Source organism: Pan troglodytes, chromosome 9 (assembly GCF_028858775.2).
Source record: "Pan troglodytes isolate AG18354 chromosome 9, NHGRI_mPanTro3-v2.0_pri, whole genome shotgun sequence".
Taxonomy (NCBI): domain Eukaryota; kingdom Metazoa; phylum Chordata; class Mammalia; order Primates; family Hominidae; genus Pan; species Pan troglodytes.
The window spans coordinates 72,165,821-72,188,243 of record NC_072407.2 but is presented as its reverse complement, the minus strand read 5'-3'; the positions used below and the strand labels follow the sequence as shown (position 1 = coordinate 72,188,243).

The 22,423-nt window shown below is 54.3% G+C and overlaps 1 protein-coding gene across 13 annotated transcripts in view; it reads right to left on the bottom strand.

The window, feature by feature from the left end:
• ANO1 (anoctamin 1) overlaps positions 1 to 22,423 on the bottom strand; it is a 222,432-nt gene that overhangs the window by 58,163 nt on the left and 141,846 nt on the right. For 8 of the 13 annotated variants that reach the window (XM_016921437.3, XM_016921438.3, XM_016921443.3 and 5 more), the window contains 5 exons: positions 19,968 to 20,033; positions 19,397 to 19,452; positions 14,671 to 14,712; positions 7,363 to 7,427; positions 5,457 to 5,591 (listed from right to left, as the gene is read on the bottom strand). In XM_016921437.3, coding sequence (XP_016776926.1) covers positions 5,457 to 5,591; positions 7,363 to 7,427; positions 14,671 to 14,712; positions 19,397 to 19,452; positions 19,968 to 20,033 — 364 coding nt within the window. The remainder of the gene's footprint in view (positions 1 to 5,456; positions 5,592 to 7,362; positions 7,428 to 14,670; positions 14,713 to 19,396; positions 19,453 to 19,967; positions 20,034 to 22,423) is intronic. The other 5 variants (XM_016921442.3, XM_016921445.3, XM_054662479.1 and 2 more) reach the window with 1 other exon arrangement.

Below are 22,423 nucleotides of genomic sequence, written 5' to 3'. Positions count from 1 at the left end.
CATGCTGTTGCACCAGCCCTGAGCTCAGCAGGGCCTCATGCTTGGTTTAATGCTCCCCTGTTGCTGCCTTAAAACACACAATGGGACGGGCGTGGTGACTCACGCCTGTAATCCCAGTACTTTGGGAGGCCAAGGCGGGCGGATCACCTGAGGTCAGGGGTTCAAGACCAGCCTGGCCAAAATGGTGAAACCCTGTCTCTACTAAAAACACAAAAATTAGCCGGGCATGGTGGCACGCGCCTGTGATCCCAGCTACTCGGGAGGCTGAGGCAGAAGAATCGCTTGAACCCTGGAGGCAGAGGTTGCAGGGAGCCCAGATCACGTCACTGCACTCCAGCCTGGGTGACAGAGCGAGACTCCATCTCAACACACACACACACACACACACACACACACACACACACACACACACACACACACACATTGATTTTTGAACTAAGGACCTGCATTTTCTTCTTGCATGGGGCCCTGCAACCTCTGTTGCCGGCCTTGGAGGTGGACTCACCCAGACCTGCTTTGTGGTAGATGGGCCCTGGAACATTCACCTCTGGGGTGACCCTGAGGCAGCAGCCCCTGCAGCCTATCCTTGAGCCACTTCTAGGAGAGGCAGAGTTCCCAGCCTGCCCCCATATAATCGGCAGGCACGGTCGAGGCTTGTGCCAATAGCAAATGCTAGTCAGGTCTTTATGTTATAAGGCCCTGGAAAACGGTGAGATGATGAGGGCCCTTGCTCTGTGCCAGGCGCCGTCTACGAGCGGTTCACACAGCATCTCCATCCGCCTGGTGGGGCGGCTGCCTTGGACGTGGCCTGGGTGCTCTGGACACAGGAGGTGGAGAAACGGGGATCCCAGGACTCCTCTCTGGGAGACCGGGGGCTGGGCCGGAAGGAATAGGTCCCCAGCTGCCCGGCGCAGCGGAGGCCCACCCTGTAGGCTCACTCGGGAAGCCGGGGGGGCCTGCCAGGGACGATGGGTCCCGCTCAGTGCAGGCTTCTGCTTTGCTGAGCACAGGTGAGCCTGGGGCCAGATCCCAACTACTGTGGCCAGGAGAGAGGATCTTCATGATGCCTGAGACTCATCTCTGTGCCTCCTCCCCAGCACTGACTCACTCCCACTAATATTAGAAAATACTAATACTTCCAGGCTATCGGTGGCGAGAGCAGGAGCCTCATTACTGGCAGGCACAGATGTTCCACCTCACTTGGACCAGCACTGGGGACTGTTGCAATCCCAGAGCCCAGAGAGGGGAAGTAACTTGTTCAGGGCCACGCAGCAGAGTGGGAATGGAATCCTGGTCTGTGTGTATCTTCAAAGCCCAAGCACTGCCGGCTCTCATCTACTGCTCAAGGGCCGTGGGGGGCTCCTTGTGGAAGTTGGGTGGCCTGAACTGGGCCCTCAACTGACTACTCGTACCCTCCGTGGCCCTGGCCAAGTCCTTTAGCCTCAGATTCAGTTTTTCGTTCTGGAAAATGAGGAGGGGTCAGAATAAGGTCCCTTCCTGCTCTGGCCTGCTTTGAACTTTCTCCTTTCTGCTGCCTTGGACAAGGCTCTGGGCTCTAAGTACACACCCTGGCTGGTTGGGTCGGAGGGTGATGTGGGGGGATGCTGAAGTGGGTGTTTGTTTTTTGACTTTCTGGATACGCTTAACTTATGCGCAGAACCATGCCTGGTCCACAGCAGCTGGTGCTTAATAAACGTCCTTTGCAAGGCTCTGAAGGGCCTCCTCTGTGCCCAGCATCATGGGCATTCTGGTTCAATTCTATTCCTTCAGGTACAGTCCCTAAACATTTATTAAAAAGTGGTGTAGGGCCAGGCACGGTGGCTTATGCCTGTAATCCCAGCACTGGGAGGCCGAGGCAGGCAGATCACTCGAGGTCAGGAGTTTGAGACCAGCCTGGCCAACATGGTGAAACCCCGTCTCTACTAAAAATACAAAAATTAGCCTGGCATGTAATCCCAGCCTGTAATCCCAGCTACTCGGGAGGCTGAGGCAGGAGAATTGCTTGAACCTGGGAGGTGGAGGTTGCATTGAGTCGAGATCACACCACTGTACTCCAGCCTGGGCGACAGAGTGAGACTCTGTGTCAAAAAAAAAAAGGCGGGGGGGGGGGTGTAGGTACTGCATGTATCTGGCACAAAAGATGGATAGGTTAAGAACAATTCATTGCAGCCACGGCCACGGCCTGGAGCATGGAGAAGTGTGTGTGTGCGCGCACACGTGTGTGTGTGTGCATGGGAGCAGGGGTCGGGTGGGGTGAGCAGGCACACACAGCCGTTGGGAGAACCTGCACTCTACGGTCAGCTAGCTCTGGGTTTGTATCTCAGCTCTTGCATTTTGTGATCCGTGTGGCCTTAGTTTTCCCGGCTGCAGAATGGGGTTGCTGATAGTGAAGAGAAGCCGTGTTAATAGGTTGTCAGGAGGATTAAACAGCCAACAACCAACACGAGTGTGGCCCTTGGAACAGTGCCTGGCACCCCTCGGCCATCATGTGGTCACCAACGCTGTTGTCATTATTATGCAATAGCCAAGCGCTTTGCAGCAGCAGTGAGTTTTAAACACGAGCCAGGAGCCGGCCTTTCGGGGTTTATCTCGTGCCCCTCACTCAGCCTCCTCTCTTCTGAGGGCCTCTTGAGGGCAGAAGAAAGCAGCGTGTTGGGGGGTGGGGGGCAGGACGTCCCCAGTTGGGCACGACGCGAGCCCCTCTTCCAGAGAACAGGCATGTGGAAGGCCATCCCCGTCATCGCCAGCATGTGGCCCAGGCCACAGTGACCACCTGGACTGAGGATGGCCTGGAGTCCACAGTGGTGGGACTGGGGACAGGCAGGGCCAAGGCGTACACCAACGGCCTGCCCATGAGCCCTACCGCTCTCCTAGGCTCTCCTCCCTGCCCACCTCAGCTTCTTGCACAAACACCATCAGCCCAACAAGAAGCCTTTTTCTGCTGGTTTTAAATCCCCCTCCGCCTCTCACTTCACTGCCTTTAGCCAAAATACAAAGAGCAGGAAGCTCTCTTCTTCAGAGAGGACCGGAGGTACAAGGGCGGCAGGCGGCTCCACGCTGGGGCTTCCCTGCAAGCTTGGTGGGGATGGGGCGGAAGCTGCAGGAGCACGCACCTCCCGCTTCGCTCCAGGTCGCCTGCTGGGCAGAGGCCTTGGCTTTGGCCTCATCTCCGCCCACAGCGGCTGAATCCTGAGTAACTGCTGTTTGCATTTCCGACCACGTGGTGGAAGGGCCGAGCTGGCATGGTCAACCCCTGGGCTGGCAGAGCCTCCCTGCTGGGGCCACCCTCCAAGGGGAGGAAGGAAGGAAGATGGAGGTCCCCCAGGCTGCCTCCAGGGCTCATGGGGAGAATCCTCACCTTGCACTCACCATTTCCCTCCGGCTTTGAGCTCCTAGCCTAAAGCCAGCCTTACAATCCCCACCAAGTCTGGGCTACCTTGATCTTTACCACAACCAAACCCAAGTGCCCAGGACCTCATATCATATTAGCAAACAAAGGGAAACCTTTCTCCTGCCTAGGACCAAATTAACACCAAAGGGGAGATAAGCCAGATTCCTCAGAGCTTTGATTCGGGGGTGGGGGTGGGGTGGAATATTTTATGTGTTATTCATGTATCAAAACATCACTTAAACAAAAATTGACCAGATATGGTCTTTTTGTGCTGCAAAGAGTCAGTTTCTTTCCTAAGACTGATTGGGTCTTTACAGACAGGCTCAGTGGATACATTTTCTAAACTATACCTCTGCTTTAGAGATACTTGGCAGGAGTGGTTCGAAAAATAACCAAACTAACATTTTAGGGCTTTTCTGAGATTTGGAGCCCCTGCAGGGCGGGGTCAGCCCAAATTCCCCTTTATAGTCAATTCCCTGGCGGAGCTATTTGCACGCTGAAGGCACTGCCTGTCGGCATAGAGACCCTGCCAGAGGTTGGGAGCCTGGAATTATCCTTAGGTTCGTGTCAGGAGATCTAAGAAACAGCTACAAAAGCAAGCACCAGAGGGACTCTGCACACTGAGGCTGAGCTTCTCAAAACTTGACTCTTTTTTTTTTGGCTACAGGGCCTCACTCTGTTCCCCCAGGCTGGAGTGCAGTGGTGAGACCATGGCTCACTGTGGCCTCGACCTCCTGGGCTCAAGGGATCCTCCAACCTTAGACTCCCAACGTGTTGGGATTACAGGCATGTGCCACCGCAACAGGCAAAAATGGACTCTTGTTCTGGAGTCATGTGGGGGAACTGGGCCCCTGAGCGAGGCGAGGCTGTCTCAGGTCTGGGCCTTCTTTTCCGAGCTCCCTGACGTCTGACATATCCTTGGTGAACAGCAGAAGGCACATTGGATCTACATTCAGATGCCTGCCTATGCTGTGGGATGCAATCCTCCCTTATGGAACAGTTCCTGCAGAATTTCCCGGGGCCGTGCAGATAAGGGAAGCAGGCAGCCTTAGGAAGCTGGGCAGGTGGAACCTACTGTACAGCCCACGAGCGCCAGCCTGCACTGAGGCCACTAGCATTCGCATCTCACCTCCTGGGAGCACCAGCCTGCACCGAGGCCTCTAGTGTTCATGTCTCACTTCCCGCAAGCACCAGCCTGCACCGAGGCCTCTAGCATTCATGTCTCACTTCCCGCAAGCACCAGCCTGCATCGAGGCCTCTAGTGTTCACGTCTCACCTCCCGGGAGCACCAGCCTGCACCGAGGCCTCTAGTGTTCATGTCTCACCTCCTGGGAGCACCAGCCTGCACCGAGGCCTCTAGCGTTCACGTCTCACCTCCCGCAAGCACCAGCCTGCACCCAGGCCTCTAGCGTTCACGTCTCACCTCCTGGGAGCACCAGCCCGCACCGAGGCCTCTAGCATTCACGTCTCACCTCCCGCAAGTGCCAGCCTGCACCAAAGTCTGGCATTCACGCTCACCTCCCGCAAGCACCAGCCTGCACCGAGGCCTCTGGCATCCATGTCTCACCTCCCGCAAGTACCAGCCTGCACCGAAGCCTAGCATTCATGCTCACCTCCCGCGAACACCAGCCTGCACTGAGGCCTCTGGCATCCATGTCTCACCTTCCGCAAGTACCAGCCTACACTGAGGCCCCTAGCATTCATGCCTCACCTCCCGGCCACACAAGGAAACAGATAACTTTCTTGTCACTAATGACCAACAGTGAAAAAGAACAAGCCAACCATAACAACTTTTAAAGAATGAAAATGGTCAGATGTTTCTTTTATGCCTTTCTCTTAACAATAAAACATAGCCTAGCACAGATGGGCCTGAGAAGGACTCCCAGACTCCTAGATGGCTTCGAACCATGTCCTTTCCTCCTGACGGCTCGTGGCTTGGCGTGAGGTTTCATGTGTACAGGAAATGGTGTGAGAGGCCAGTGTCCCAATGAATTGTGCAGCTGGGATGGCAGGAGAGGGCTCCCTGGTGTGTACTGAGGGGTGGTGGGGGTGGGCTGCCACCTACCTGGGGATGTTTTCATCCATGGTGGCGCATCCGTACAGGAAGACAATGATTCCCACGATGGAGGCAGGGATGAGCATCTGGGTGTACACGCCCAGCCAGGCGAAGTACAGGCCGATCTTCTCCCCAAAATACTTCCTACACCAGGGGAGCAGAGCAGAGTCAAGCCCACTGTTATTCAATACTAGCAGGGAAACATGTCACAGGCCCTCCCCAGCAAGAGCAACTCAAACCAGGGGCACTGGTTCCCTCATCCCAGAAGCAGAGAGTGGGGTCCTGGGCCGCCCCATCAGGTTGGGGGTGCTCTCTGCTTTTCTGAAGCCCTCCCTTCTTCTCTTTTTTTTTGAGATGGAGTCTCGCTCTGTTGCCCAGGCTGGAGTGCAGTGGAGCTATCTCGGCTCACTGCAAGCTCCACCTCCCGCGTTCACGCCATTTTCCTGCCTCAGCCTCCCGAGTAGCTGGGACTACAGGCGCCCACCACCACACCCGGCTAATTTTTTGTATTTTTAGTAGAGATGGAGTTTCGCTGTGTTAGCCAGGATGGTTCAATCTCCTGACCTCGTGATCCGTCCCCCTCGGCCTCCCAAAGTGCTGGGATTATAGGCGTGAGCCACCGCGCCCAGCCTCTTCTCTTTCTTTTTCTTTTCCTTTCTTTCTTTCTTTTTTTTTTTTTTTTGAGATAGAGTTTTGCTCCTGTTGCCCAGGCTGGAGCGCAGTGGCACGATCTCGGCTCACTGCAACCTCCGCCTCTCGGGTTCAAGCGATTCTCCTGCCTCAGCCTCCTGAGTAGCTGGGACTACAGGTGCCCGCCACCACGCCCATTGCATTTATTTATTTATTTATTTTGAGATGGAGTCTTGCTCTGTCGCCCAGGCTGCAGTGCAGTGGTGTGATCTCGGCTCACTGCAACTTCCGCCTCACAGGTTCAAACTATTCTCCTGCCTCAGCCTCCCTAGTAGCTGGGACTATAGGCATGCACCATCACTGCCAGCTAACTTTTGTATTTTGAGTAGAGACGGGGTTTCACCATGTTAGCCAGGCTGGTCTCGAACTCCTGACCTCAAGTAATCCACCTGCCTCAGCCTCCCAAAGTGCTGGGACTATAGGCATGCGCCGCCACTGCCAGCTAACTTTTGTATTTTGAGTAGAGATGGGGTTTCACCATGTTGGCCAGGCTGGTCTCGAACTCCTGACCTCAAGTAATCCACCTGCCTCAGCCTCCCAAAGTGCTGGGATTACAGGCGTGAGCCACTGCACCCGGTCCCCACTTCTCTGTGGTGCCTTGGGAAGGTGGGCACGTTTCCGTGTGCGATGGCCCATGCTGGTGGCTGTGGGCGTACTTCCCCTGAGGCTGTGGGCTCCATTCCAAGCCCTGTTCAGCATAAGGACTGGAAAGAACCTTGGCGGGGAGGTGCCAAGAAAACCAATTGCTCCTCATATTAAGCGTGGTTGGCAGCTTGATGGCTTGAATGGATTTCTACCAGTCGAGCTCTGGTGGGCAAGTTGCCTAACCTGGTCGGCCCCTCCTTCCTGCCCTGTGAGGACAGAGATCCTCTTGGGAGAGAAGAAATCCTTCCACATTTGAGGCAGCTCTTTCCTTCCCCTCCACATCTCAAAGCTGGAAACCCCTCCAGCCGCCCAGTGAGGCCAGGCCAGGCAGTGAATTTAGGAGATGGTAAATGTGACTGAAAAGGGCCCGACCTCCAGGGAATTTGAATAAACTGCTTCAACTAATGCTGGCCCAGGCTCTCAGCCCTGCAGGGACATTTTGGGTCTTCCTACACAAGCTCTTCGAGTTCAAACACGTTCCCGGGTACTGAACATTCAGAGCGGTTGGAACCCACAGGGACGTTATCCGACTGCCATCGGAGTAGGGACTTGATTCCCGCAGGCTGTGGCACGTTCTTACCTGACCAGGTCGATGGGCTGGTACTTATAGAAGACTCCATAGCGTGCCCACTCTTCGTACAGGAGCTGAGGGGGAGGAAGCAGTGGGGTTGGTGATGATGTGGCACTCCGAGGTTGCTCCCCGGAATGCAGAGCTGCGGGGACTGAGCCTCCGTGACATCATTCATTCATCCCATAAACACTTCTTGAGAGTGGGCTGTGTGGGCTGTGAACGTGGGGATGGGAAAGAAGCTTCTGGCAGGTTATGGAATGTGAGCTCTTTGTGATTTGACCTGGAATTGATCTAAATGGGCCAGACGCTGTACGGCTTCTTACCTTTAGGGTTTTTGGTCATCCCCATCAGACACCAAGCCATTCTTTATAAAGGTCACAAAGTCACCAGGGTTTTGAGCAGAGAAATACCAGTGGTGAAATTTTAAAAACTCTCACGGGATGCAAAGATACTCGAGGTTTATCTCCTGAGATGGGCTGTCTGATTAAAACAGCTCTTCGTGAAATAAATGAAATTGACACACACCCTGTTACCCCCCCAGGCTTTGGGCAGGGACGGTAATGAGTTTAGTGGATTAGAAGCCTTGTGTGAACATGTAAAGGGTGTCCTGAGGAAGATGCTGGGTTAGGACTGCTAGTAAAAAAATAAAAAAATAAACCCGCGCATGTGGGTGGTTAATGCTTTACAGACCTCAACTCAAAGCCCAGGCTCATACATCACGCCCGCCCAGCTACAGGGTCACACTCCGGGAAGGCAGGATTCAGGTACCTCGAGGGGCCCAGAGGCTGTCCCGGGACAGAGCAGCTGCCCACTAGGAGCCAGAGGTGGGGCAGCTGCCCTCCTCCTCAGCTCAGAGCCCATTCTGGGGCCAAGCTGCCTCCCAAACTCAGAGTCAAGGTCATGGCTGGGGGACGAGGGAACCCCTTGGAGCCTCCATAACTCCTCCAGTGCCTGGAGGGCAGGAAGTGAGTGTGAGCCATCTCCACAGCTGACATAGCCTCGCGTGCCTGAGCGTCTCCTCTGGGGTAACACGGGCTGTGCACTATAGAGACCCCCCACTGACAAACAGGGAGGGGAAACAGTGCAGGTGTACCCACGGCTGCCCCCACCCAAACTCACAGGTGGAGGGCGTATTCCTGAGATCCACAGAGGGGCCGCCTGCTGCCGCACAGCCCTTCGAAACCACCAGCCTCAACTGCAGCTAAGCATGGCCATGGTTGGAGGGGCTTGTGACTTGTCTGCAGCCCTGGGAAGGTTCCCCCACCCCCGAATCGAGAGTCCTGGGCAGACCCCTTCCCCCATCCCTGTCTCCTCCTTTACACTGAAGGATGCGATCTCTCCTCCCAGGGCATGGAGAGAAGGCAGATGGGCTCGTGCGAGTTAGTGATGTGCGAAAGGTACGGGGTGTTTCTGCATCAGTGCATTTTCTTAGGCAGATAACGATGAAAAGGCCACAGTTTTACTGTGTACATAGGGAAGCCTCGGCCAGCAAACCTTGATGAAGCGGAGCCACACCTCTGCAAAAGCAAAGCAGCCATCGCTAACCTGGGCAGCTTCCTCCTCTCACCTAGAGTCAAGCTGCTGATTTATGCCATAGATAGGTGGAAGATGCGGCAGAGAGTGAGGAGGAGGGAAGGAGGAGACAGAGAGACAGAGGGAGGAAGGGGGGAGACAGAGACAGATGGAGAGACAGAGAAGGGGGGAGGCAGCGAGAGAGACAGAGAGAGGTAGGGGAGAGGGAGAGAGAGACAGAGACCGATGGAGAGAAAGAGACAGAGAGAGAGAAGGGGGAGGGAGGGAGGGAAAGAGGGAGAGAGACTGAGACAGAGACAGAGAGAGGTGGGGGAGGTGGAGAGAGAGACAGAGACAGAGGCAGATGGAGAGACAGAGACAGAGAGACAGACAGAGAGAGGTGGGGGAGACGGAGAGAGACAGAGACAGAGGCAGATGGAGAGACAGAGATAGAGAGACAGACAGAGAGGCGGGGGAGATGGAGAGAGAGACAGAGACAGAGGCAGATGGAGAGACAGAGATAAAGAGACAGACAGAGAGGTGGGGGAGATGGAGAGAGAGAGAGACAGAGGCAGATGGAGAGACAGAGACAGAGAGACAGACAGAGAGAGGTGGGGGAGACGGAGAGAGAGACAGACAGAGGCAGATGGAGAGACAGAGACAGAGAGACAGAGAGAGGTGGGAAGGTGGAGAGAGACAGAGACAGAGGCAGATGGAGAGACAGAGATAGAGAGACAGACAGAGAGGTGGGGGAGATGGAGAGAGAGACAGAGACAGAGGCAGATGGAGAGACAGAGACAGAGAGACCAACAGAGAGGTGGGGGAGATGGGGAGAGAGACAGAGACAGAGGCAGATGGAGAGACAGAGACAGAGAGACAGACAGAGAGAGGTGGGGGAGGGAGACAGGGAGAGAGACAGAGACAGAGGCAGATGGAGAGACAGAGACAAAGAGACAGACAGAGAGAGGTGGGGGAGACGGAGAGAGAGACAGAGACAGAGGCAGATGGAGAGACAGAGACAGAGAGACAGAGAGAGGTGGGGGAGATGGAGAGAGAGGCAGAGACAGAGGCAGATGGAGAGACAGAGGTAGAGAGATGGACAGAGAGAGGTGGGGGAGGGAGACGGGGAGAGAAGGAGGGAGGGAGCGAGACAGGGACAGGGAGAAAGGACAAAGTTCTGCCCTGGGGGAGGAGGGACCCGCCCTCAGTGGCTCCCACCACCTTCTGACAGACGTGTGGAGGGGGCCTACCCCCAGCTTTCTACATATACCACTTGACCTCGGTGGACTTTTCTTTCTGCCAAGAGGCAACATCAATCACTCTGCACTGTCAAGGCAAAGAAATCCAACTGCAGTGCTGGAAGGAATCCAAGGTGGCACCTTAGCCCCGCTGAGCAGGCAGGGGGGCGTCCAGGCATGAGGGCTGTGGGCTGGAGAACAAGGCCAGCCAGGCGGCTCCAGTCACTGTGACCTGGGAGCCTTCCAGCATCCAGGCCCTGGAGGGATCCCAACAACCCTCAGGCGTCTCTCTTGTCGAAACCCCCTGCCAGGACTCACATGGCTGCCACCGGCCCTTGGTGACATGGATGCAATCTTTAATTGGTGTATGTCCTTGCCCGTTGCCCTTCCCTCTAGAACGGAGATACCAGAGGGACCAGGTTTGTCTGGTCCTTCTCACCCTCCATGCCTCCAACAGGGCCTGTGGGTTTTCACTAAGTGACTGTTGAATGAATGGATGAATGGATGGATGAATGAATGACATGTTGGGCTCTATGGCTCCTAGTCCAGCCCAGGGATGCAGCAGACCTCAGTCCACACCTGGAATCAATCCCCCACAACCCAAGCCACCCCTCTCCCCCACAGGGCCCAGGTGGTCCTACTCTTCCAGTGCCCTGGCAGGGGGAGGCAGCAGCTGCCCACCAGAACACCTTCTGCACATCCAAAGACAGCTCTGGGGGCGTGCCTTGCTCACCTGGGGTTCAGTTCTGTGTAGGTGTGAACTCACCCACGGTCCTGGAGGAAGGGGCTCCCAAGTACTCCTACATGTTTGTGGTCCCATGATCAGGCCGAGAGTGATGGCTGCCCTGCCCAGATCTGCCTCCTGCTTAAACTTCCCTACACTCTCTTCTGCCCACCCTCCAGCTCAGCACAGGAAAATGTCCTTGAAATGTCCTTGGCTGCACTTTCATTTCTGCCCTGTGAGGTACCCAGGGTCAGGCACGTGGGGCTTCTGCCACTGATGAGAACAATAATGGAGAAGCCATGGAGTCTGTCACCAGAAAGGCAAAAACTCGGCACCAGGCTGTGATGTGGAGCCATTGTGGCAGAATGCAGAGTTCCCCGCAGCTCTGAGTTAGGACCCAAACACCCATCTAATCCTCCCTCCTTCCCTCCTTTTCTTCTTTCCATCATCCAACTACCCACTCATCATTCATTCCTCCAGCATCTATCCATCATCCATCATTAATTATTCATCCCTCTGGCATCCACCTATTCACCTACCTGTCCACCCATCAACCATCCACCCATCCATCTATCATCCACCTACCCACCCATCAACCATCATTAACTATTCATCCCTCCGGCATCCATCTATTCACCCACCCCTCCACCCATCCATCATCCATCATTCATCCTTCCATCATCCACCCATCCACCCGTCATCCATCATTCATTCCTCCAGCATCCATCATTCATTTTTCCATCAGCCACCCATCCACCCATCAACCATCATTCATTCCTCCAGCACCCATCCATCCATTTATCCATCCATCCATCCACCCACCCACCCATCATCCATCATTCATTCCTCCAGCATCCATCATTCATTCTTCCATCGGCCATCCATCCATCCATCATTAATTATTCATCCCTCAGGCATCCATCCAGTCACCTACCCACCCACCCATCATCCATCAACCCATCCATCCATCATTCATCTACCCACCCGTCATCCATCATTCATCCTTCCATCATCCATCCACCCACCCATCACCCATCATTAATTCCTCCAGCATCCATCCACTGACCCATCCACCCACCCATCATCCATCAACCCATCCATCCATCATTCCTCCACCCACCCATCATCCATCATTCATCCTTCCATCACCCATCCACCCACCCATCATCCATCATTAATTCCTCCAGCATCCATCCATCCACCCACCCACTCACCCATCATCCATCCACCCATCCATCCATCATTGATTATTCATCCCTCCAGCATCTATCCATTCACCTACCCGCTCACCCACCCATCATCCATCATTCATCCTTCCATCATCCATCCACCCACCCATCATCTATCATTAATTCCTCCAGCATCCATCCATCCATCTACCCATTCACCCACCTACCCACCCATCACCCATCCATCCATCATTGATTATTCATCCCTCCAGCATCCATCCATCCACCTACCTGCTCACCCACCCATCATCCATCATTCATCCTTCCATCAGCCACCCATCCACACATGCACCCATCATCCATCATTCATCCCTTCAGCATCCATTCATCCATCCACCCACACACCTACCCATCCATCAACCATCCATCTGTCCATCTACTCATTCACCCATCCATCCACCCAGTCATCCATCAACCATCATTCATCTCTCCACCATTCATCCATCCACCAACCCACCCATCAATCATCTATTCATCCGTCCACCCATTCACCCATCCATAATTTATCCATCCATCCATCCATCCATCCATCCATCCATCTATCCATCCATCCATTATCCATCATTCAGTTATCCATCTCCATCTCTATCCATCCATCTATCATCCATTAATCCATCCATCCACCCAACTGTCATTCATTACTCCTTGACTACCCCCATGGGCCAGGCCTTGTATCCACTGCTGGGACCTAAAATTAAATGGGGAGTGGGAATCATTCCAGGTAGAGTAAACAGCTGGGCCTGGACAAACCCGCATTGTGTTTGCTGGGCCTGGCACAGAATAGTGCCTAGTAAGTATTTCTCGAATGAATAAGTAACTGAATGAGCTAGTCCTGGCACTGACGTGACCATCAGCCAAGCAATCCTGAGACTAGAAAAGCAGCCAGTGTGGCTGGAGAATGGAGGAGGGGGAGGAGGGGGAAGAGGGGGTAGGGTTCAGGGGCCTGTGACCCAGAGAACTGAATTCGGCTAGAAAGGGACTGCTGGTGTCCATGGAAGAAGCATTTTTAGGGGGAGGATAGGCATCTGCCAAGTGCCAGAGGGGTGCGGAGGGATGAAGGGGGCTGGACTCTGAGGCTGAAATTGGTCAGGACAGGCCTGTGGAGGGGATGGTCCTTTTCCAACAGGATTGGAGTCAGGAGTTCTGCAAGTCATGGGGTCCCAGACGATGCCAGATGTTACACTAAAAATAACCAAATATGTAATTTTTGTGCTAAGTTAGATAGCATCTTCATCTGGATTCCCAGGCGGGCAAGTTGTATCAAGTACCAAAGATTTAAAAACATGTATGGGGGCCTGTGGGGGAGGCTGAAATGAAGAACATTCCATACACAGAGGTCCTGGCCCCTGGGAATTGGGACAAGGCCACTATTGTGAGGTTGTCAGGGAAGCATCTCTACCCACCACCTGCGGAAGGACCAGCAGATGGGGCAAGGGCTGCACATGCAGGGTCCAGGAAGGACTGCTTCCCGGGAGGGAAAGCTGGGCACATTTGGGGAACAGAGGCTGACGTGGACACCTGGGGGGAAGGCTGGTATCGGGTGTGGGCCCATGGGAGAGGAGGGAAGAGCAAATGGATGTGGTGGGGACATGTTCTTTTGGGGGGCATGGTAGAGAAGCAGAGCTTCCTGGGGAGCCTGGGTGGGAAGGGTGGAGTTCCCATGCTCAGAGTGAGGGGTAGAGGGTGGGGACCAACGCTTTGGGGAGTGAGGAAAATTAGCAACAGCCACTAAAGAATAAAGGGGCTGGCTGGGTGCGGTGACTCACGCTTGTAATCCCAGCAATTTGGGAGGCTAAAGCAGGTGGATCATTTGAGGTCAGGAGTTCAAGACCAGCCTGGCCAACACGGCGAAAGCCCGTCTCTACTAAAAATACAAAAATCAGCTGGGCCTGCTGGCAGGCACCTGTAATCCAAGCTACTCTGGAGGCTGAGTCAGGAGAATCACTTGAACCCGGGAGGCAGAGGGCCTGGGTGACAAAGAGCGACTCCATTTCAAAAAAAAAAAGAAAGAAAGAAAGAAAGAAAGAAAAAAGAATAAAGGGGTCACCCAGTGTTTCCCAAAGTGTGTTCCCTAGAACACTAGCTCAACAACTTCTCCATTAAAAGGGTTCCAGGTCAGGTAAATTTGAGAAACACTTCATTGACCACCATCAAACAGGTTTCCCCAATGCGCTGCTGGGGGCCATTGTTCTCTGTGCACCTGTTGTCAGTGGTTCCCAAGTTTATTTGCTTGGGAGCCCTGTGGGATTAGGCCACATGCCAGCAAGGACTGCTGGAGGCCCAGGCACAGTTCAGATTGTCCCGAGAAGATAAGGGAAGGACAGCGTGCAAGGAGTGGGCTCTGGGAGGACAGCTTTCCCTTTCCCATGCTCACGGTCACCTGCCAAGGGCATTTTTGAGAATCAGAAAGAGGAAAACAAACCAGCCACACAAAGCTCACGGACTTTTCTCCTGAAAAGGCGAGAGGGGACACCCGCTTCTCAGCCCCCTGCAGCGAGTGCCCTGGGGAGGCCCTGGAGGCCGGCAAGTCCTCGGTCCAGCTGCAGGCCCACCCCACCCCAGAACGCCTCCAGGCTCCGACAGAGCCGCCTCCTGCTCCGCTCCATCAACTTACTTTTCTGTCGTTGAACTCGACGTTTTCACCGTCGTAGTCTCCCTGTTAAAAAAAGAGGAAAGGGACATTCTTATCATCCAATGGAGCTTTGGAGGCGATCACATCCATTATGTTTCAAAACATAAACCCCATCAGCCCTCGTTGACACAAATTGAGATCATCCTGGGGCAACATTTCACACAGAGCGTGAGGGTTGCCCAGGTGTGCCCCCGTTATGATAGAAAGGCCGTGCACATCCCTGTTGGCCGCCCTGTTGGCCTCCACCACCAGGACGGCCTGAGCCGCCTCTTCCCTCGACACAGAGGGGACTCTAGGAGGGGATCCACGGTCGGGTCCTTGGAACCAGAAACACAAATGAAAGGGGGCTTTTGGAGGCAGGAAGAGTCGTATCAATAGGGTGCGTATATGTCCCACTCTGCTGGGGCAGTCCGTGTCTTGCTCCCTTCTCACTGTGGAGCATCCCAAGAGGGACAGTAAATGACAAGGTCATTGTCATCTAATCAGTGAGTCCAAAACTCCCATTTTACAGATGGAATCACTGAGGCTCCGAGAAGCAAACTGACATTTCTGAGGACACACAGCTAAGTTCGGTCAGACCCTGACTTGCATCCAGACCTTCAAACCTAAAGGAAGAGAAGGGTCTAAGGGTTGAAAGCCCGTCTTGGAATATCATGGGTCTAGACTGCCTATGGCTATGTGCACGTTACCCTCGCAAACACTCAAAATGATACTTAACTGTCATTCAGTGAGCCCCAAATAACTACAGTTGACAAAAGTAACTGGGGAGGAGCAGCAAGGGAGCGGCTCTGTTGAGGTTCAGGGCATGGCTGGCCTGGCCTGGCTAATAGTTTTTTTTGTTTGTTTGTTTGGATTTTGTTTTTGTTTTTGTTTTTGAGATGGAGTTTCACTCTTATCGCTCAGGCTGGAGTACAGTGGCATGATCTTGGCTCACCGCAACGTTCGCTTCCGGGTTCAAGTGATTCTCCTGCCTCAGCCTCCCAAGTAGCCGGGACTACGGGTGCCCACCACCACACCCGGCTAATTTTTGTATTTTTAGTAGAGACGGGGTTTCATCACGTTGGTCAGGCTGGTCTCAAACTCCTGACCTCAAGTGATCTGCTCGCCTCGGCCTCCCAAAGTGCTGCGATTACAGGTGTGAGCCACTGCGCCTGGCCTGGCCAATGGGTTTTAAGAATATCCAGGCAGACAAAGCTATGGGGCTCCTGGGGGTCTGTCCAGTGCCCTCTCCCCTCACCAGCAACTTCCATGACCCCTTCTAACCCCTGCCAGGTGGGGACGACTTGACCACACACTCAAGCAAGCAACCCAATGCGGGTGGTCTTGGAACGAAGACGCTCTGAGAGCAGTTTAACCAATTTCCTCCTAAGTCTTCGGGGGATCCTCACCCACCCAAGCCTGACTCCTTTTAGTGTTTCCCAGTTTCTTTCCATGGATGAGACAGCCACGCGATCCCAGCAGCACCTCATTTATACGGAGGTCCCTATGCTGGTGACCTCGTTAGTCAGGAAGAAAGCCAAAAGGCCGCCAAGTAGCCAACATAAATATCAAAGTCCTTTCAGTACAGGTGATACACTCTGATTCCAGGAGACTTCCTCAGGGTCTCGGTTGGAGCATGTGACTCTTACCCACACACAACTCTATCAGGTTGTTATCCGCCTCCCGAGTTCAAGCAATTCTCCTGCCTCAGCCTCCCAAGTAGCTGGGATTACAGGCATGTGCCACCACGCCCAGCTAATTTTTGTATTTTTAGTAGAGATGAGGTTTCGCCACGTTGGTCAGGCTGGTTTCAACCTCCTGACCTCAGGTAATCTACCCGTCTTGGCATCCCAAAGTGCTGTGATTGCAGGCGTGAGCCACTGTGCCCAACCGACCAGATATTCTTGAGGAATGAATGAATGAATGCAGTAAGCACAGGATTGGAAGGGGGTAGGATGCAGGACAGCTTCATGGGGAGGAAGATGGAAGCAAAAATGTAAAGCCAGAACTATACTGCATGCAGTGAGAGCCTCACCATGGCCACCGAGGCCAGCCTGAACTTCCCTGCAGTCAGTGTTCTGGGTAAGGACATGGGTGCACGCGGCTCAGGCCAGAACCAGTCATCTCCCCAAATGCTTAAACATCAGCTTTGGTACTTAGCAGCACGGGCGCCCTTCAGTCATATGGAAAATCTGTGGCTGCAAACCTCCATATTCCCTAAGGATACCTGCCACCTACAGCCCAGGGCTTCCGAGCTCCACTCCTTCTGGGCTGTGCGCCCCTGGGCAAGTGGTCTGAGCTCCTCCAGCCTGTTTCTCCATCTTTAAGGTGGGAACAGACCCCACATGGCTGCATAAGGCACGATGAAGATTTAGAAAGAGGAGATTGTCTGCATGGATCTTGGAGATGCTTCTTGTGAGGCTGGCTCTCTGACAATAAATAGATCCAGCTGATGAGGGAGTTTTGCGCCAGTCAATTTAAACTGTTGACAGTCAATCCCTAAGACAAATGCAGTAGTGGTTGCCAAGAAGAGGGATGCATTTGGCCTCCATGACGGGATGAGGTGGGGACACAGCGAGGCACTGGAGTTGCAGAGTGTCACTAGGGACGGCTTTTGGCCCCAGCTCCTCCACAGGGGCTGTGTGACCTCAGGCAAGTTACTAAGCCTTTCTGAGTCTCTGTGTCTGCACAGGTTATATGAGGTACAGTTCCTTCTAAACAGACAGCTCTGCACACAGTAGGTGCTCAGATACTTTCATTTCTCCCCTTTCCCTTTTAAGACTTAAAGGGCTAACTCAAAACAGGCAGGGAGGGCCGGAAACATTTTGGCTTCGGTGCCTCAGCCTCTCAGCGGGGATTACCTGCTTAAAGGTCAATCAGGAGCATGGATGTAGCTCTAGGCTGCCTTCTTGGGATCATGGGCTGTGCCAGGCAGGGCTGTCTTCCTGGCGCCCAGCCGGAGCCTACACAGGGTGGGGCAGAACAACCAGACCGGCTGGGTCCTCTGGAGGAAAGCCTGACAGAATGGAGGAGTGGGCTCCTCCAGACTCAGGGCTTCAGGGCAGGAACCCGGAGCCACTGCCCTGGTCTAGGGGCCTGAACTCTGCCCTTGAAACCTCCCCAGACAGCAGGTCGCTGGCCGAGGCAAACTGACTCAATCCAATCCAAATCAATACCACTTTATTGAGCACTTATTAAGTGCTGAGTGCTGGGGCTTCCTTGAGATGACACACACAACTAAAGGTGGTCAGACGGTGGTGTCTTTGCAGGACAGGGACCATCTGAGGCCCAGAGAAGGGAGGAAGAAGCCACTAGTCCCGGGGAGGAAGGCAACAGGCAGGCGTGGTGTGGGTGCTTCTGTCTGCCTGGGGTGGGGTGGGGCGGGGAAGAGTACCGTAGCAGAAGGAACAGCATGTATGAATGCACGAAGGGAGGAAGCGGGGCTGCTCAACCACCCCAATCCCTGGACCTACAGTGAGGAGGAGGCCCTGACAGGGAGGCGACGAGGTGACGGGCAGCAGATCTGCCTAGACTCCTTCCCTTGGGGTCAGCCGTCTGGAGAAGACACCCCTGAACCGCCCTGCGGGATCCCTGCACCTTAAGTTTGTCTAATCCATTGTTTCTTCCTCAAGAAGAGAGGAATTAGGCTGGGCACGGTGGCTCACGCCTGTAATCCCAGCACTTTGGGAGGCTGAGGTGGGTGGATCACTTGAGGTCAGGAGTTCGAGACCAGCCTGGCTAACATGGTGAAACCCCATCTCTACTAACAATACAAAAAATTAGCTGGGTGTAGCGGTGCACGCCTGAAGTCCCAGCTACTTGGGAGGCTGAGGCTGGAGAATTGCTTGAACCCAAGAGGTGGAGGTTGCCGTGAGCCGAGATCATGCCATTGCACTCCAGCCTGGATGACAGAGCAAGACTCTGTCTTGTTTCAAAAAAAAAAGAAAAGAGGAGTTAGGACAAGTTATGATTCCTGACCCACAGATGGGGACACTGAGGCTCAGTGAGACAAGGGGCTGATTCCACCACTCAAGGCGGAGGAGCAGGTAAGTGGCCGGGACTGGAATCTGGGTCTCCTTAGTCCCAGGCCTGTCCCTTCTCTCCTGCTTCTTGGCTCCTGGCCTTTGCACATTTGCAAAGTTTCAGAGCTCCTCTGTCTGGGATTCCCACACTGCTCAGGCCCGGAGGCCCATTCCCAGTGCCCTGCTGAACTTGAGTCCCTGTTTCCATAGAGACAACAAGAAGACAATCTTCTCTCTCTCTCCACCCCAAGTCAGCCACGGACATGGGCTATATTTGTCAGAGGGATACCAGTGGGATCTGGAAATTCAGCTCAGGAAGCTGGCCACTTGCTCTGCAGAAATAGACACATACAGAGCCCTGGTCATTCTGCCAGAGCCCCGGGCCAGCTGGGGGTAGGGGAGCCCAGGCCAGGAAAGACATTCTGTGGACCCGCTGGCTACGAGGTTCAGAGGAAGTCGAGGCAGGAGCAGCTGCCACCCGTGCCCCCGTTTTGGTGGGATTGTTTTGCAAGAAAAGATGGCCCTGTGTGTAACTTCTTGGCCCCCACCCGGGGAACAGGGAAGGCCTGTGTACAGTTGACATTTACAGCGAGAGCCAAGCAGGAAGCTGTGACCACAGGATAATTGCAGCTCCCTGGGGGGTGTGGCCCGGCGGGATTTGGGGAGTCAAATGACGCAGAGATAAATCGTGTGTCAAGGTTACTTACATCGTGCAGTGGGTATGCAGCCGCGTACACACCATTGGCCAGCAGGCTCGTGATGCCTTAAAAACAGAGGCAGAGAGAAGGTTATGGGGCAGGCGGGTCTCCCGCTTCCCATTGTAAAGTCACAGCGGTCACAGGGCCATCTCAGCCACCAAGAGCTTCTCAAAATGAAACGAACCTGACTACGCAGAGCCCGGCCACCTCTGGGGTTTCTTCCCCAGGAATGACAGGGTGCAGCTGGGTTATTGATCTATCAACTAGGAGATGACGAAACACATGCTCGATTGGCAGAATTAGGAAGACACAGAGAAAACCCCAAGAGGCGGCTCCATCTCAGAGGCAGGCGGTGTGAGCGGACCGTGGCTTCACTGTCACCCCAAGCCTCCGATTCACCGGCTCCCCCCACCTGTCCGAGGGCAAGCCTGCAGATGGGGAAGGTGGATTGTAAGTGGTTAGAGAAGCTGAATCATGAGGAAATATACGGATGGAAAAATTGATGGTGTCAGAAAACACACATACAATTTGGAATTAGATTTTAGGTTGATTGGGAAAGCCGGAGGAGGCCCACACTTACCATACTTCCCACATTTCCGCCTTTTACTTAGAAGGGCGGAGTCCTTCTTTCTTCCCTCGCCTTGCCCTGTTTATACATTGGCTATTAGTGAGGTGGAAGGGCCTGACAGGATCAAAGCTACATTTGGGGCAGCAAGCGTCGGTGGCCAGTGATTCTGGCGGACTCACAGCCGTCCAGTGCTCCTGGAGGCAGTGGAATGCTGGCGGGACCCCTTTTTACGTGGCTCCCAGGGCCTGCACTGGGCACATTATAAAAACACCATGCCTGTGTGTCCTAACAGGTGCGCATGCGGGTGCCCAGCCCCAGGAGACTGCGAGAGAGGACGGGAGAGCCAGGGCCATATGTGGGGAAGGGTTTCCTGGAAATCAGATCTTGCTCCAAATACATCGTGGGGGCCCAGCCAGGCGGGGGCGTTTCCATGGGGCCCTTTGCTGCTCATGGAACCCCCTGCTTGGCTGAACAGGCTTCCTAGGCAGTAAGAGCGTTAAGTTTTTCACAGTAGCCTGGGCGGACCACCCTCTGAGACTCCACCTGATAGCGGCGGGAAAATGACCTCCCGAAATCCCCTTGAAAATGGGTCATCTCTGTGGTCAATGACCTGGAATGATCAGGGGACTAAGGGATGCTTAGAAATCAAAACCAGAGGAAGGGGCTTAAGCCACATGTGTGAGTGAAAAGTTTGTCTGCAATAGAAAGTGAACATGGGGGCCCGGCACAGTGGCTCACGCCTGTAATCCCAGCACTTTGGGGGGCTGAGGCAGGTGGATCACGAGGTGAAGAGATCGAGACTATCCTGGCTAACACAGTGAAACCCCGTCTCTACTAAAAATACAAACAATTAGCCAGGCCTGGTGGCGGGCGCCTGTAGTCCCAGCTACTCAGGAGGCTGAGGCAGGAGAATTGCTGAAACCCAGGAGGCAGAGGTTGCAGTGAGTTGAGATTGTGCCATTGCACTCTAGCCTGGGTGACAGAGCAACACTCTGTCTAAAAAAAAAAAAAAAAAAAAAAAGAAAGTGAACATGGGCCCTCAGCCAGGCTCGCTGGCCTCCTTCCTGTTGCTGGAATGCTGCTAACCTGGTGCTGCCTGCCGCAGGGCCTTTGCATGTGCCACTCCCTCCATCTGGAAGGCCTTCTCTCATCACAGTTCCTAAATCCCCCAGCTAGCCCCACCCTGCTCATCCTGCAAGACTATGGGACACAACTTGGCAGTGACGGGAATCCTCAGCACTTGAGGATGAATTTAGAGGTGGGTCGACTCTCAGACAAGGTGTCATGGTGAAGCAGGGCTGAAGAGGAGGACCCGCATCTATCTGCCCCGTCACCAGGTGCAGGGAACCAGCCCCGCCACAAAACAGGTGGGAACACAGAGACCCTGTGTCCCCAGGGACCACCCAAACAGAGAGTCAGCCTGGGCCATGCAGCCCGAAGACGCTGGACTTCTATTGCAACCATACACGTTTCTACTGGAAGGAACACTGCAGGGACCCAGGGGGGAAACCGAGGTCCAAGACCCGGCCCTGGGACCAGAACCATGCCTCCTCCTTACCTCTAGTGACCTTTTGAAGGCTGTGCCCTGGCAGCGGTGACCTAGAGGAGCAATTTCAAAAACCCAAACTCCCAACGTCACCTTCCTTTCCGCCTGACCTCACTGCAGTCGTGTGGACTAGGGCTTGGCCATTCTAGAGGATCTCAGTCCTTTTGACCCTGGATGGGACTCCTCCACACTCCCCTTGCCTTAGGACATGGACTTAGAGACTTCAGGCCTGCAAGGGTATCCCTGTGAGTGAACACAGGCCATATGGTCGGGGGCCAAGCAGCCACCAGAGTTGTCGAGGGTTCATCTTCTCTCTGTCTCCCGGGCCTGACCTCAGGAATTCCAGTTCCGAGCCCTTGACTCCCACTGCTCTTCATTTTACTTCCCACAGCATTCCTGCCACCACGGGAAGCCAAGGCAGCAAGATGGTCCCTCCTGTATGCACAGACTCCAGCTCTCACCAGACCTGCTGTGTCCCCCGGGAGCCATGGCCTCATCCTTTCAGAGGCTTCTACAGAGTGATGGATGCTACCCTATGGCACGGCTCTCAGCAGGTCATAAGACAGCTCAAGAAGGAGGGGAGGAAAGGCTGGAAATGGCATTCCTTTGCTCTGCAATGTTCTGGCTTTCACAAACTGCCTGCAGCTGTGGGCAAGGGACCCACTGTGGGGGGTGGTTCCCAGCTACACAATTTAATCGGGAAGATTTTGTATCTACGGCTTAAGGGGTTCTGGAAACTGGTACCCAGAAAGCCTGGTCAGGATGGTTTTGTGGCAGCTTCCGGAATTAGGCTGTCTGTACCTGGTGGTGCCTGGTCAGGGGGCGCTGCTTTCAGCAAGCCCAGGTGTGCTTTTAAGGGTCCGGAACAGCCGCACAGAGATGCCGCCCCGGCTGGAACCCCGATTACTTCCCACTGGACCGT